The sequence below is a fragment of the Perca flavescens genome, chromosome 12 (genome assembly GCF_004354835.1).
Source record: "Perca flavescens isolate YP-PL-M2 chromosome 12, PFLA_1.0, whole genome shotgun sequence".
Classification (NCBI taxonomy): Eukaryota; Metazoa; Chordata; class Actinopteri; order Perciformes; family Percidae; genus Perca; species Perca flavescens.
In genome coordinates this window covers 22,059,691-22,076,085 of record NC_041342.1, presented here as the reverse complement: position 1 = coordinate 22,076,085, position 16,395 = coordinate 22,059,691, and the positions used below count along the sequence as shown (strand labels likewise).

The following is a 16,395-nucleotide window of genomic DNA, read 5'->3' as shown; positions in this document are numbered from 1 at the left end:
TCATAATAATAAATTCTGCCAGGAAAAAAATAGTACTAAACTATGTATAATAAAAACATGTCTTACTTTCTTTATTGTTTAATATAGGGGCCGGGATTTTAAAAAGTGAGTTCCCCCCTGTCCCCAGTGGAAATTAGGCTACACCCTAGATAACAATAGTTATTTATTTTCCTGTCCAGCAGGAGTCACCAAACGTTTGGAGTATGTTGTCAGCATATGTCGATTTTTTTTCATTCAGCAGCGAGAGAGGGAGACTCCGTCCCGACTGTATGTCTACTCAGGGTACAGCCTACCGCAACATTTTCCAACTTGCAGCGTGTGAGAGAGTTATCTGTAGCGGTCGGAGGTTTAAAGAAGAAGACAGCGAATGAGTATCCGGACACCCCATCTACCTACCCAGCTGAGATCCAGTCCGACAGGTAAGTTAGCCTACTGTATGATGGAGAGTTTGGGAAGGGGCTCTTTCAGGCATGGAGGGAAGAAGAAGCAGATGCTAAATGATCTTATCCTGTCTGCAGAGGCATGTATGTGGGCTTGTAGGAAAAGCTGTTGCTTTAATTCATTCATTCACTTACTTACTTACTCACTCATTCGCTCATTCGCTCACTCACTCACTCATTCACTTACTCCTCTCCTTCCCACTTTTTCTCCTGACGGATCCACATCCTGATGCTGTTGTGATGTTCAATATTTGTTCAGGTCAACTCCCACTAAAACAAATATATAAGGCTTCCCAGCGGTAGCAGCCAATCAATCTCTGCTCTTAATACACACATCCACGTCACCAGCTGTAGGCATGAATTCCTTTCTAGCACCTGCCCAAAATCTCAGCATTTCAGTTTAGTCCTGAAACATTTTTGCATTTTGACACACTGGTATCAGATTGGTACTCGGAATTCGGAACTCGCAATTTCAGGTATCAGAATCGGTATCGGGAAGCAAAAAATGGTATCGGCCCATCTCTACCTCAGACATTGCTTTTTTTGACCTGAGCCCACCACATATCTGTTTTCTATATGATGCTACATCTGCCACACGCCACAAGATAAAACAGCGCAAGACCACAAGTGCAGACAATACAATTTGTATTGTCTGCACTTGTTGTCAATCAGCATATAATAGCACCGCCCCAGGCGACAGGGTAACTTCAGTATGTCAACATGCTCTTTCTTTCTGTGTGCACTTTGTGCGTAAAATACTCGGTGGCAGTGTTGGAAGATGTACTTAAGTCCTTTACTTAGTTAACAGTAGCAATACCTCAATCTAAAAGTAAAGAGGTATTAGTAGTAGTAACTACAGCTGTCAAATAAATGAAGAAGAGTAAAAATTACAATATTTCCCCTCTGAAACGTAGGGTAGAAGTATAAAGTAGCAGAAAAGTGAAATACTCAAGCACAAGCTATATATATATATATAGTTATTGAATAGATGTACTTTTCACCACTGCTCTAGATTGCAGTGATGGAGTACTATACCTAACTCACTTTGGCGACATGGCTTGGATTCAGGTATTTTTTATGGTGTGAGTGTATTGTCCAGAAACCCACTTGCAGCAGCTCACAAATGAACCTATTTGGTTTTGTTTGGAAACTTTTGGATTTCCACTAGAACTTAAAATAAAGCTCTGTAGCTTTAAACAGTGATTGGCTGTGCAGAATGAGTTTGTAATAGTGGACTCACCTATGGGTAGCTGCTTATTAAGAGCTTAAATATTCAATATTCTTGCAGCTGTCTCAATGTAAATGAAGGTGAAGATCCTGCTTTAGTGTGTGTGTGTGTGTGTGTGTGTCCTTGTAGACACACACAACAAACTCCCCTCTTACTCTCTCTAAGCACATTTTAAGAACAGTATTGACTTTCATTTTCAGTTGCCAGCCATGCAAGGATCTTCACACTTATTTACACACACACACACACACACACACACACACACACACACAAACAGAGAGGGATTGTGCAGCCGTGCCCCTCTGCTAAGCAGCGCTGCTGCATAAGGAGGTCAGTGTGTTGAACACACCACACCTCTTTTTCTGTCAACACGTCTTTGCCCTCCGTGGCTTGTTGTACATGCTCTTTCTACTAAAGCGGGATGCATAGCCTCACATAGTAGAAATTATAAGGTCCCTCGGTTCTTCCCACCACTTGAAGGGGGCTGAAACAGACTAACTCTAGAAGTGACATTGCTGAAGAAGTTTAGTATGGTTTGCCTCTCATATTCTGCCTTCTGCGGGGAAGTGAAAGTGGCTGTTCAGAGAAGAGATGCTTCAGTCAGGAAATGTAAGGCAAAAGAGTGAAGAATGTCCATCTTCAAGCCTCCAGTACACTGTAGTTACAAGACTGGTAATAATTAACTCATTCCTCTCAACCTAACATTTTTAATGCATGATAGGTTATGAATAACAACTAGACACTAAACACTTGGCAGCATGCTTTGTTGAGGGCTAATAGATTAGATACAAACCATGGAACTTGTTGACTACTGAAGCCAGTGATGGAAGAAGTATTCAGACCCTTTACTTAAGTAAAAGTACAAATACAACAGTGCAATAATACTCTATTACGTCAACGTAAAAGTCCAGCATTCAATATAAAGTTAAAGGGTATAAGTATTATCAGTAAATATATTTAAAGTATCAAAAAACATGAGTAACACTTACAGGGAATTTGCCTTGGTGGTTGGTGCATAACAAACATATTAAACATTAATATGAAATAAACAATAAATACAGCAACAAGTGTTTACAAAATAGCTGTTTAACATAAGAAAAAAGAGGCTGAATGGTTTAGTGGAGTGGTATATTATTACATTACATTATTAGATTGTTGACACATGCAACAATGTGTTCTTTGTACTTTTCTGTCATCACTGACTGTACACAAATGATAGCCATACTCAAATGTTATTATATATATATTAGGGCTGTCAATCGATTAAAAAAATTAACTAATTAATTGCACAATTTGCTGTAATTAATTGCGATTAATCGCTTTTTTAAATTGAGACTGAAGCTTATAATAATGGATATTTAAATGCTAAATCACTTAACTTTGCAAATATGAAGAAAAAACCAAACAAGGAAAGGTTCTGCTAAGTTCAGAATGTTTAATATCTTTCAGAACAACAGCAGCAACAATTTGGCTTATTTAGTCCTGCTGAAGGCTGCTGGAAACGGCTAGAAACTGTCTGACTTGAGAGTAGATTTTTGTCACCGTCCCCGGCTGCTGTCACCTGCTCTCGTCTACTTTACAGGCGAGAGTTCAGTTCATCTCCAACGAGCCGAGAGTTCAGTCGCCGGCAGGGCAGTCGGGACTCACCCGGAAATGGCGAACGCAATGAGGTGACTAGTCTCTCAAAATCTGACGAAAATCTTCTAAACTGACCTTTGTTGAGCTGAAATGAAGACAGATTCAGCAACTGCACGGCCTATTTCTCGCTTAAAATGTTTTCAGAAACATGTTTCAGTGAACTATCTTAGTACAATATGAGATCGTATTCTGAACGGCCGCCATGACAGTCTGGCTTTGGATTTCCGGAGAAAACAAACCCATGTGACGCGTTCGTCCAATCAGCTGCCGGTTTTCATTACTTGGGCAACAATACAGAGTAGCGCCGCCTGCTGTTATGTAGACGTATTACGTTTCTCAGCCGCCACATGAAGTAAACAAACACAGCTGCGTTCATTTTGTTAATTTTTTTTAACGAGTTAAATATTAAAAAATGAACGTAAAAATTAACGCGTTAATTTTGACAGCCCTAATATATATATATATATATATATATATATATATATATATATATATATATATATATATGTTTTATATATATATATATAGTTAGTTAGTTATATTTTCTTTCTGTGTCATGCCAAACATTGTGGCCCAATCTTACATATACAAATAATTCAGAGAAATACATGAATACAAATATATACATATATACATATATATATACACACACACAGTACATACAAACAACAAATCCTCATTTACAATTCATCTCAATAAAGAACGTTTTTTCATCTTCAAGCACTATTTACAAAACCTCTGACTCCTCTCCCAAAATGAGACTTTCGCCTCAAAACAGTTTTACCTGTGTTCAAAATCCAATACTGCTCTTAAATCATAAACAGAGTGATCAAAATTATATGCACTATCAAGCAGTCAGTAAACAATACACCAAAAAATAGAAAACACTTGTTCAAAACATATAGTTCTCCGGGAGAAGTACATTTTTAATCTCCAAACAAATTTCATATTTTTACGTCATTGTCTTTTGATGAACGAAAACATGTTCTATTATAGTAGCTCAAAATTGATCAGAAATTACTACTCTGCTTTTCTCTTTGCAATTTGTGTTGTTCTTCCTCTTCCTTGTACCCCTATTTTTACAGTACTGTACCCTGCATCTCACAAACTTGTCCTTTGTCTCTGTGATACTGTAATTCTTGTTCTTTGTTGATATGAACCTGCAACCAGTCAAAATCTATTGAGCAGTCAGTACTGTTACAGTAACAAATGGAAAGCACAATGTTTAGGGCCATACAATTTGTTCATTGTACCGTTTACAGCCTACAATCAAAGGAGTAAACATGTGACCAATGTGCATAGGGTTGTGCTTATATTGGTTGTGTCACATCATTTGAAACACGTGAAATCAATTTTGAGTGGTTGTGTTCAATCAATGACATGTGTTCTCTATTTGTATTTGATTGTTGCCACTTGTGTTGACCAGTATGGATGACATTTGCATTAGAGTGCAGAATGTGTTTTGAGAATGAGAATGTGTTTAGAGTGAGATCTGCAAATTGTGTTTTACCATGTGAAATGGTTTAAGGTATTGACAACAGACTGCCCAATTAGCTACATGAGTTCAAGCAACTGAGAACTTTGTTCAGCCAATGGGTTTTAGTGTTTTAGCAATTGAGAATAACTGTACTCAGATAACAAATGCAATATAACAGTTGGGCTCGGGTATTCGCTGGTCACTTGAAGTTTCAGCTTCACCAATGATTCACCAATCCTTTCCTGAAGCAGCAGTTTGTGTCTGTTGGTGGAGGTCAGACTTCTACACTAGTATAGAGAAGATGACAGCTGTTTTGAACTTTGAGTTGTACTGCAATACAATAATAATTTCCCCCTGTCCCCATTATTCTTATTTCTGTTCTGATCTTTCTTTTATGTGCTCCAGGACTGCAGACTGGTCACAGGAATGCCCGACACTGCGTCAGGCTGGACTTTCTGTTTAACTACCCTTTAACTTAACTACTTAGCCTTCCTGCTTGTTCTACACTCAATTTCTCCTCTCTCTGACTCTTTAGAATCTGTCTCCATTATTCTCCGTTGCATTTGACTTTCATGATCCCTCCATAGTTTTATTCTTAGTTTTGTGATAGTATACAAAAATTGGTTTCTTGCTCAAGGGCTTCTTTATTAATCCCTGAGATTGGTAGGAGCTGCAGGGGTATGCCTCATTTCTCTGCTGAACCAGACTCACTCATTCATTATCTCTCTTTTTCTTTCCGTCCATCCCAAAGACTCCTTGGCTGTCTGCTGACTCGGGCACAGAGTCCACCACGATGGTGCTGTCCTCGCCACACTCCTCCAGGCTGAAGTATCTATCTCTGGGGGTGCTGGTGTTGCAGACCACCTCCCTGGTGCTCACCATGCGCTACTCCCGCACCCTGAAGGAAGATGGACCCCGCTACCTGGCCTCATCCGCTGTGGTGTCGGCCGAGGTGCTCAAGATCTTCGCCTGCACCCTCCTCGTCTTCATTGAGAACAGTGAGTAGGAAGAGTGGGGGTGTGACAGGAAGCTTTTTTTCTGTGTTATTCTTTCTCTTCTTAGTCTATTTAAAGATAGATTTGGTGCTACAGGGTACAATATCTCATATAAATGCCCCCCAATCTTCTTAATACCAGACTGATCCTCTCTGTTTCTTCTCTTTGTCTCTTTACTCCATGTGTGGTCTTTTGATTAAATTACTGACAACACACTGTTTCTGCCAGATTTCAGTGTGCAACTTCTGAAGGAGGAGATTGTGAACAAGCCCGTGGAGACCATGAAGTTGGCTATTCCTGCAGTGATCTACACACTGCAGAACAATCTGCTCTATGTTGCCTTATCCAACCTGGACGCAGCCACCTATCAGGTGACACATGAATGTGCTGGTTTAAGTTCACTGTGTGTGTGTGTGTGTGTGTGTGTGTGTGTGTGTGTGTGTGTGTGTGTGTGTGTGTGATCCAGACAATCCACTGTAATTAAACTGATGTCTGTGTGGTTTGGCATTTGCCATAATGTGTAGCCTTCCTTACAATAATTTTAAAAATCTTGTTTAAAATGTTTAAATTTTATCAGAGACCTTTCAGATTTTCAGAGAGAAAAAAAAACCTCCATTAGAGGCAAGTGGAACTGAAGCTAACTAGGGTGGCGGGCCTGATATCTACTACTATCTTACTTTCTGTCTTAGTGGTGTGTTTGTGTTGTGCTTTACACAGGTCACGTACCAGTTAAAGATCCTCACCACAGCTCTGTTTTCTGTCTCCATGCTGGGGAAGAGGTTGGGCTTCTACCAGTGGCTCTCCCTGCTGTGCCTCATGGCCGGAGTCACTCTAGTGCAGGTACCAGCAGACACTGCGTGTATATGAACGTGGATGTGGTGAAGTTTGCGTTTGCAGTGAAAGTTGCAGTTGCGTTTGTGGTCAACAGAAAATGCACTCCTTTAATCGGTGTCTTAAACTCCACAGTGGCCAACAGAGTCTGAAGGTGACTCTGAGCAGAAGATCTTGTCTGCAAGCTCTCAGTTTGTTGGACTGATGGCTGTGCTGATGGCCTGTGTGTCCAGTGGCTTTGCTGGAGTTTACTTTGAGAAAATCCTCAAGGAGACTAAACAGAGTGTGTGGGTCCGTAACATACAACTGGGTGAGTAACTATGGCCTCTCCTGGTTTGGAAAGGTGAGACGATGATGTGTGTGTGTGTGTGTGTGTGTGTGTGTGTGTGTGTGTGTGTGTGTGTGTGTGTTGTGTGTGTGTGTGTGTGTGTGTGTGTGTGTGTGTGTGTGTGCGTACGTTTGTTATTTATTGTTTGTTATGTAAATATGGCTATCTCTTGTTATTGTTCATTTGCTTTACATTCTGTGTATTGTGGGAGGGTGTGTGTGAAACTAAAAGACTTACTGCTATAAGAGTCACACAGTAGGAAAAAAAAAGTTCACCAAATACATTAATACTCAAGTGGCAAACATACTGTTTACACATGAACACCAACCAATTAAAGGTACAATATGTAACTTTTCTGCATTAAAATGTCTAAAAACGACCATACCTATGTTATATATATTTTTGAGTTGTGTAGTTACACTATCCCAAATGATTCCATCAAATGGCAAACCCAGAGAAATCTGTTATTTTATTTTCAGACACGTCACGTTTCAGTCAGTGGCGTCATATAACCTTTCACCATCTAGTTACTCGTAACTTCAGTCAAAACACGGGCACCCAGATGCTACGTTCGAGAGTAATTGTAAATCATACAATGTCACAGAAAAAAATACTGGTAACACTGCTTTTTCTGCCAAAAGGCATCATTTTGTGATTAATTACATGCCACCTTGCAACACAGTAATACAGCAGAAATCTTATTTATTGATACATATCAATATTAATCCAGTTTAATGTTACTACAATGTAAGTGCTGGTTGACAAGTAGTTAACATTAATGCTAGCTAATGCTTGGTGGATAACAACATCGTTCAACACGCTCATAAAGTTATTAGTAGTATGATTGTTTGGACCATGGATAAAAGCAGCACTGCGCTAACCCACAAATATTTTCACTAGTAACGTTAACGTTAGCTGTATAGATAGACGATTAATCTAATGCTAATTTAGCCAGCTAGCACACTCCAGTCTGCCTGCCTCACTCCCACGGCACAAAGAGACTTAATTCGGGATGATAGCTGACAACACAGCCGGGACATGTAGCAATAGCTAGTTACCATAAACCCCAGCCGGTGCCGGGTGCTTACGACGCTAACGGCAGTTTAATGATAGTGTTTAGCAATAAAAACTCCCATAATTCCACGCAACTTCCCAAGGTCATCAAACGTCTGTGTTTAAAATCCATTGTTTTGGTTGAGAGACCCCTAGCAGCAGAAAGTTACATATTGTACGTTTAATGGGATCCAATTCTTACATGGCACTGATCAATAATACGTTTGAAATGTGTGACATAGTTTACAATGGCTCATTTGCTGACAAAATAATTGTGAAGTAATTTATTGAAATTTTATTTCAGTGTCATTGCCTATTTTTTGGTAGCCTCACAAGCCAGATTAGTTTGCCTTAGTGCCCTTATATATATAAGGGAGAGTGGGGTAAGTTGTCACACTGCTCATAACTCCACCACTAGAAGCTCTATCTCAAAAATCAAATAGCCACTTTGTGTGACTTCTTCTTCTATAGTCAACTTCCTGTTCACATGTGGTCAAGGTCGCTCTAATCTGAGAGTTAGCACAATTTTCTTATTTTTCTGCTTAAAAAGTAAAACAATTGCACTTTAAATTTTATGCAATACAACTTTGTTAGGTATGAATGTTAAAAATAATTATTTTGCACAAAACAGAGGAGACAATAACATGTCTTTTGATACTTAAGCTGAATTGCTATGTTGAGTTTACCTTGAGATTAAGCCAACATTAGCATACATGTCAGTTTGGGGAAAGTTGTCTCAATGACTTTGGAGCAAGTTGTCACAGCCAGCAAAGGACGAAAACAACGCAAATAAGCAATTCTTACTGACACGCCAGTGAAGCAGCAACTAGAAATAGAAAAGAATAAGGCTCAATCTTGCAAAAAGCTGTTTGAAAAGTAAGGGAAGCAAGGGGGGGAAGTCAAAATCTGGACCTACGAAGAACAAGGCAGCTAAAAGAAGAAAAATGATACAAGAGTCATCGTCAGATGATGAAGAGTGCTTCTGCCGCCATTTTCAAACAGTCGTCCAAAAGAGACCTGGGTAAAATGTGTAAAATGCAACAAATGGGCCCATAATGCTTGCACCATAGCCCAGGCAATTTATGTGTGCCAGAATTGTGACTCTAAAGATGAGCCTGATTAGTCAAATACAGGGCATCTGTTTAGTTCAGGTTAAACATGTTAAGTTAAGCAAGTTATCTGCAGCTTTCCATTCAGTTATCATGAATCTATGTGCAAGCCAGAGAACGTTAGAGTTTGAAGTTCAAAGTAAAGTGGTCTTGCCACTTAATGTGTTTTGATTGAAATGTGTATTGTTTTTCCAGGTTCTCTAGGCATGATAGTTTATATTTCCAGTTCTGGAAATCAATATTCACAAATTAGTTGTGTTCTTATTTTTAGATAATCTAGTGTGACAATTTACCCGCCGATGGGGCAAATTGTCACAAGTGTACATTCTCTATTTAACAGTCTACTACTCCGTAATGAGATAAGATATGAAAATGTTATGAATACCACATATGTTCCCAAGACTTCCTTCTTTCATTTGGTATGACATTTATACTATTGTGATGTATGGTGCTCAGTAAATGTTAGACAGTGTGAAAAGTGTGACAACATACCCCGCTCTCCCCTATATATATATATATATATATATATATATATATATATATATATATATATATATATATATATATATATATATATATATATATATATATATAAAGGGCACTAGATGACCTGTTATTTGGGTGACCTCTAGTGGAAGTTAGGTGTAGTGAAACAACTTCTTAGGACAACAATGTGGTTAAAGATAACAAGTCCCTGAACTCTAGTTTCCTGTCCTTTCAACAAGATTGGTTAAAACATTACCTCACTTCTTTGTCTCTCCTTGTGTCCTCCAGGTTTGTTTGGCTTTCTGTTTGGCTTTGTAGGAATGATAGTGTATGATGGCCAGAGGGTCAGACAGTCGGGAATGTTTCAGGGCTACAACACCATCACCTGCACAGTTGTTGGCTTACAGGTTTGATCATTATGTTTCTCTTCATTCTAATATTTGCCAATTGTCAATAAAATGCATTTGGTGTACACGCTCTTATACTTGTTTTTGTTGTACGGGTTGTCTTCATGTTTTGTGTGTTTGTCTTAATACTTTCCAACTTTGTCTGCAGGCTCTGGGCGGCTTGGTCATAGCAGTAGTCATTAAATATGCAGACAACATCCTCAAAGGATTCGCTACCTCTCTGTCCATCATCGTGTCCACACTCATTTCATATTACCTGTTGGAGGACTTTAACCCTACAGGGTAAACACATACATGCTCATGTACACCCCCACAAGGCTTAATTTTGGTTTGTGAATAGTTAGTTATTAATAATAATTACTATTTTTAAACCAGGCTAGCGGCGTGGCTCTATGGATAGCAATGTCAGTCTGTTCGTTGGTCCACCACTTCGGTAGCGACTGATCTCAACAACTATTGAATCGATTGCCATTGAATTTTGTATGGACAATTGTGGTTCCTAGGTGAACCTACAGACTTTGATGATCCCCTGACTTCCTCCAGTGCCACTATGAGGTCAATTCCCCAACCCATTGTCTATCCATACCACGATTTAGCGTCTTGGGGAAACGGACAATATTTCTGGAGTTTTTGGCCCTCGATACAAGACTGCCTTTTCCGTGAGGTGGTCAAATTGTTTCTTGTTCGAGTCGGTACTTTTTGATAGGTTTTTTCGGTCCAGACAACATTTGGAAAAAACGATTTCCCATCAGCCTCAGGTGTACTTTGTGTTTAGTGCTAATTAGCTAATGTTAGCATGCTAAAATGCTAAACTAAGATGGTAAACATTAACATGAAATGTATGCCGTGTAAGAATTGTCATTGTGAACATGTTAGCACGCTGGCGTTAGCGTTTAGCTCAAAGTGTCTAAGCACAGCCTCACGGAGCCCATGAGCATGGTTGTAGACTTGTTAACATGACATGAGCTGAGTACACAATTGTTTGTTTATTGAATTCATTTTTAACGCCTCGTTATTTTCTCTCTTTTGTTTCCTGTTCCCGCCTTTCTCACAGTGTATTCTTCCTAGGGGCAGTGCTGGTTATTGCTGCCACATTTCTCTACAGCAATGAGCACAAACCTGCCAGTAGCAGCGCCATCAAAATATAAACAGAGACCTCTGTGAATCGGGTTCCCTGACAGAAGTGATGACAGGCAATCAACATAGACCGAGCAAGACTCTATGAACTTTGGCAGTGAGTTTGGCATGCGGAAATTAGAAATGCGGGAAATTTGGATGTGATTTAATCTGTTACTGCCAAACAACAACAACAGCTGAAGGCTGTTGAGGCTGAATGTTCACCATTACTCCTCTGGAGAAATGCTGCTTTGTACAAAAGATGGGGGTCAATAATATGAAATACGTTTACTTTGTATTTTTTAAGGTGTTTTTATAAAGTACATGAGTACAGTGGAGCTAACTTTCTACATCAACAGACATTGCTGACTGAATTATCCCATTAAAACGTACTGTGAGTGCAATTTACAGGGACAAGGGGGAGACAAAATATTTTAAAACAGTTTAATATACTGTATGACTGTGTTTATTTATGTAAGATATGCAGAAAGGGGTGTACTTACAATACAAAAAAAGCATTTATGGTGTGACAGTGCCTGCCTCAAAGAGAGCAAAATCCTCGAGCTTCCATCTAGTGGTGGAATGAGGTGCAAACTTGCCGCAGAGAGGAGGTGTTATCTTTGGTCAAAGTGCTGAATGTCATTTTTTTTATATGAGATCAGATAAGATGGGAATAACTGCTTTGACCTTGCTGCTCACAGTCTAAGTATTTATATCAAAAGCACTCATTCTACTGTTATTTAAATGCAAAATAAAGGTCTTTATGAAAGAACTAATTAATAAACGAAGGCATTTTTTAACAACCAGCTCTGCCTTGATCTTTTTTCTTACTTCAAAGTGAAATGAATGGCTACATTGGAGCTCTAAGTGTGTATGTTTGCACACTCTCTCTCACACACACACACACACACACACACACACACACACACACACACACACACACACACACACACACACACACACACACACACACACACACACACTAATGCATTCACACAGAGCTAGGCTTCTTTTCAGCTCCAGTTGCAGTGCAATCTGAAAAACCAAACTAGTCTCTATAGCAACAGATGGCTGAATGAGCTGCGGTGCCGAGACAAATGAAGACACACTGTATTAATATAACCTACTTTAACCTCTTTGAGTACTTTACATTTACAATAACCATTTTTATTCAACAATGACCCTGGCAAATGAAAGAGATCGAGGCAGATGAGCAAAAATACACATCTTTCCTATTATGCCAGTTTTTCTCCTTCTGATTTGTTTACAGTCACAGATAATCTTTGCATAGTTGTGGATTTCAGAGCAAATGAGTGTATATGAATAGAGATTGTGTGTGTGATGATGTGGACAGACACAGGGAGAAAATGAGCAGGCAGATTGGGAAGGTGAGGTGTGAACCTGGAGAGAAGCACAGATGGAGGATGAGTCGTGAGTCCTGTGTGAAGTGGCAGGCAGGGTCTTGGAGTGAGCCCAGGATGAGCCACAGGACAGACCATAGCCATGACACAGGAAACCTTCATCTGTGATTATCTGCAGAAGCCTACTGCAAAATAATATATGTTAACAATATGAGGAGAAGCTGTGATATACAGTACATCCAGTGTTAAATAATGGCACTAATTCAACTCAGTCATTTTCTAATTGCAGTCTGGTTTAATTCCACACCAAGGGAACTATTAAGAGTAGATTTAGGATTCCCCGATTGTAGGGAGATTTATGTAACTTGGTAGTGCAACATGGCCTGATTAGTGTCACATCAAATCTACTTTAGGTCTGAGTACAATTTGGCCCCATTCCAGCTATCACCCTCTTGTTTTAAATGTGTTGTATGGCACTTTTCCAAGTCATTACACTTATTGAAAGCATAGCTGACATTATTTATTTAATCTGTTAACAGATCCAACTCCTTTCTCTAATAGTTTGTCACCCATCTTAATAAAATACCTGCTGTATGACGGAGGTCGAGGGAGTTGAAAATAAAAGAAAAAAAATTTGGTGTATTATTAAAACTCCAGTGAAAACTACAACAGTTTTTCTTCCAGACTTTTATGCAAGGTGGGTGCTCTTAATACAATCTGATTGATGCATGAGTTTATCTTAACTTAAAAAGATTCATATAATACTTTGTCTCTTTTAAATTCTCTGAATACATCCTTTAACTCTGGTACTGAGTGTGCTGAAGGCCTTTGTTGGCACTATCGAGGTTTAACCAGCCCGCAGGGATTCTTTTGGCTGGCTTTTCAATCAAAATGTCTTCAGGTATCAAGTTATACAAAAAAAATGCTAACTTTAAACTTCTTAAGGACAGTTTTTTTCTTGTGTCTCTCTCACTCTCTCATGCAATAAGATCTACATAAGGATGCAGGATGCAGTTCTCGTTGTGGGCTAATACCTCTGTGGTACATCTAAAAACAGCGTTCCTTCTTCGCTAAAAGCAGGCAGAACTCTTTAACGCAGTCCAAAACATGGTGTGGGCCAAAAAAGCCTTGATGCAACCCGGGCCCTTGACACTAGTTTGTTGTAGACTTCCATTCTGACACCGTGCTGTGTCAGATCCCAGATGTAATATCCACTCTGGCTTGTTATACTGGTCCACTTAAATCTTTCAGGGATAATGAGCCACTGGCATCTTGAGCGCAGGGAAACCATCGGTTCTCTCTTCTCTGATAGGCTTCTTGACTTCATCACCTTCATATCCCCTTTTTCTGCAAGAGGGAAAAATTATACTTGTGTCTGTGCAACCATTTGACCCTCTTATTTTGGCGGTATGACCACTAGTGGCGCCCCTCTCCGTGGCCTCCACATTAGCACTTGGGCGTCGTTGGCATTCGGCCTCCCCAGCGCGTTGGGAGGGATGGGCTCTTGGTAGTTGAGGATGTGCGGTTGCTCCTGGTAGGGACGACCCACCAACGAGGCCCGAGACCCCAGAGGCATGTCAGGGTCCACAGCAATGTCCACCCGCATCCGCCACTGCACCGTCTGCAACACGATGCGCTCCTGGAAGAGGAGAGCAATGTTAACATGGTCGATACTGTATATACGTGTATGTGTATGCATGGTGCAGTCTTCTATTTTATGTACATTAGGAGAGTTTTCTTGAAGCTTAAGCTGATTGTGTATCATGTCCTATACTGCTTATAGAGTGTAGTTAATGTGCATCCTAATAAATGGCGTGTTACTTTGGCTTTGTTAAAAAAAAATTGATCTTTACTGACACGGAAGAAAGTTTGATGTAGATACATAATTTTAATGCTCAGATAGGTATGCTCTTCTTCTGCTCTTAACTTATTAACCAACAATTAAGAAAACAAGCCTGACAACCTTCTCTATAATAACCTAAAAAGAAAATAACTCAAAACATGCCAATACATGAATACTGTTGTGTGTAATGTGTAAGCATTTAGATACACATTTTAAGCTTGACTGACTCTGGATGGGTAATTGCAGGGGCTTTATTCAGCAGATTTGAAGGCAATGATGAGGTACTTGTAACTTTACACCAGAAACGAAAAGTGCAGGGGGAGATTATTACATCACAGTCAGGGTGTGTGTAATGCAAGAGCAGTGTCTAAAGATGTATATCCAATGTTCTTCATTTAAACTGGGCAAAACATATCTGTGACTGTGAAAACACTGGAAAACAATAAGATATTCATTTGACGCATGTGGGAACAAACAGTTTCATCTCCAATGTCAGGCTGCTCTCTGTGTTTTTGTCCTACCTTGGTGACGGAGTTCATGGCCACCAGCCAGGTGATGAAGCTCTGGTCCCTGGTGATGTGGGTCAGCATTGGTGTGTTGCTGTTGCTGATGGGTACTGCCCAGGTCACGCTGGGGTAGAAGTTGTCATTCATGCTGACCGTCAGACGGGACGGTTTGGACGTAGGTCCGGTCAGTGTGACTGTCTCGGTGGTGTTGCCGTACCAGGGGTAGCTGACGCCATCTGAGTCGCTGATGGCCTTGACCCGACCCTCTCGAAGCTCCGGTAACTCCCAGCTGGACCTGCGGCAGTGGACGGAAGAGGACATAGTGAGGATGAGATGAGAGCTTTTTTTTTTTTTGGCAGTGGCAGGTGCAGGGTTGTGGTCTAGATGTCCTCAGTGTGTGATATAAGTAGAGAGAGGTGTGCACATGCAAACACTATACCCACCTGAACACACACACACACTGAGCTCATTCAGTGGCATAACGGTTATGTCTTACGGATACACTTACATGCCAATATCACCATAGGTGTTGTAGAACTCCATCTGGGTACAAGCCTGGATCCAACCCACCACCCAGGTTTCATTGCGGGGCACTGGTGGCATCACAACACCTGCTGAGGCCCTAAAGTAAGGCGTCTTGTAACGGAGCACAATTGGTGAGTTCTCCTCAATGATGGTAGGACACTGGTCAATAGAGGCTGACACCTCGTACACCACAATGTTCTCCCGTCTGATGCGGGGCTTGCATGCGATGCTCTGAATACAGCCCATAGTGCAGGCGACAAGCAAAATGAGCAAAACCAGAGAAGAAGGGAGCAAATGATACCTGGCCAGTATGCACATCAGTCCCCTCCGGGGTCCACCCTTGCCTGAAGAGCAGATCTAATCTTTTAATTGCCCATCATCACTGATTGGTTGGGGAGGAAAAAAAGGACAGAAAGTGATGGGGAGTTTTACAGTCACCATTGATCAAACATAAAAGCGTCCACCGTCATATTTTCAGGATGATATGGGGGTGAGCGCGCAGTGGGGCCTGGGGGGGAAGTATCACAGATCTCCGCAGCCTCCTCCCCCCGGTCTGCCTGCTGACTGCCGCACTGCCCTTGGCGCTCGTCCCCAGAAACTGCAATCCGACCTCCCCTGGGCTGCTGCTGCTTCTCCGCCGTGCGTCCGGAGGCTCCTCTATTCCTTGTCGAGTCCACACGCCCGGCTGCACGTCGGTGCCCCTTGATCCTGCTGCTCTGCTCCCGGCTCTGCGCTGTCATGTCAAGTGGCGACAGGGCAGCCAGGTGCGTCAGAGGAGGGGGGCTGGATGCCTTTTGTTTGCTTGGCTTTCCTGTAGCCCTACATTCGCGCGGCGCCCTCAAAAGACAAAAGCTGGGTCTTCATCACCTTGACCTACATGAAAAGAAGCTTCATCAAATAAGCGAGGATGTGTCTAATAAAGGCGACAGAACAGGGCTACAACAGGCTATTTTAACGTTTTCCTCGCGATGTGCTTCCATTCTTGGGGATGCATTAATGGTGCATCATGAAAGGAGGCAGCGAGGCAGCATAAACGTGCAGAAAACAGTGAC

At 40.9% G+C, this 16,395-nt stretch overlaps 2 protein-coding genes across 2 annotated transcripts; one reads left to right on the top strand and one right to left on the bottom strand.

The window, feature by feature from the left end:
* The first annotated feature begins 255 nt into the window (after nt 1-255).
* On the top strand, nt 256-11,834 carry slc35a3b (solute carrier family 35 member A3b). The gene is made up of 8 exons (XM_028593861.1): nt 256-419; nt 5,535-5,781; nt 6,007-6,149; nt 6,496-6,618; nt 6,745-6,919; nt 9,874-9,992; nt 10,141-10,274; nt 11,047-11,834. Exons 2-8 carry the CDS (start codon nt 5,577-5,579, stop codon nt 11,138-11,140), a joined length of 993 nt encoding a protein of 330 aa, XP_028449662.1. The 5' UTR covers nt 256-419; nt 5,535-5,576; the 3' UTR covers nt 11,141-11,834.
* Nucleotides 11,835-12,947: 1,113 nt separating this feature from the next.
* Nucleotides 12,948-16,088, bottom strand: fam78ba (family with sequence similarity 78 member Ba). The gene is made up of 3 exons (XM_028593872.1): nt 15,327-16,088; nt 14,834-15,113; nt 12,948-14,108 (listed from the first exon to the last, which is right to left on the bottom strand). The coding sequence occupies exons 1-3, from the start codon at nt 15,659-15,661 to the stop codon at nt 13,866-13,868; spliced, it is 858 nt and encodes a 285-aa protein (XP_028449673.1). The 5' UTR covers nt 15,662-16,088; the 3' UTR covers nt 12,948-13,865.
* Between the last annotated feature and the right edge of the window lie 307 nt (nt 16,089-16,395).

What these genes read in the sequence shown, in the direction of transcription:
- slc35a3b (XM_028593861.1), top strand. Translation starts at nt 5,577, where the DNA reads ATGGTGCTGTCCTCGCCACACTCCTCCAGGCTGAAGTATCTATCTCTG. An exon ending in CCGGAGTCACTCTAGTGCAG is followed by an intron (nt 6,619 to 6,744) that starts GTACCAGCAGAC and finishes TAAACTCCACAG; the next exon opens with TGGCCAACAGAGTCTGAAGG. An exon ending in GCACAGTTGTTGGCTTACAG is followed by an intron (nt 9,993 to 10,140) that starts GTTTGATCATTA and finishes CTTTGTCTGCAG; the next exon opens with GCTCTGGGCGGCTTGGTCAT.
- fam78ba (XM_028593872.1), bottom strand. Translation starts at nt 15,661, where the DNA reads ATGTGCATACTGGCCAGGTATCATTTGCTCCCTTCTTCTCTGGTTTTG. An exon ending in ACCTATGGTGATATTGGCAT is followed by an intron (nt 15,114 to 15,326) that starts GTAAGTGTATCC and finishes CCACTGCCGCAG; the next exon opens with GTCCAGCTGGGAGTTACCGG. An exon ending in CCATGAACTCCGTCACCAAG is followed by an intron (nt 14,109 to 14,833) that starts GTAGGACAAAAA and finishes CTCCTCTTCCAG; the next exon opens with GAGCGCATCGTGTTGCAGAC.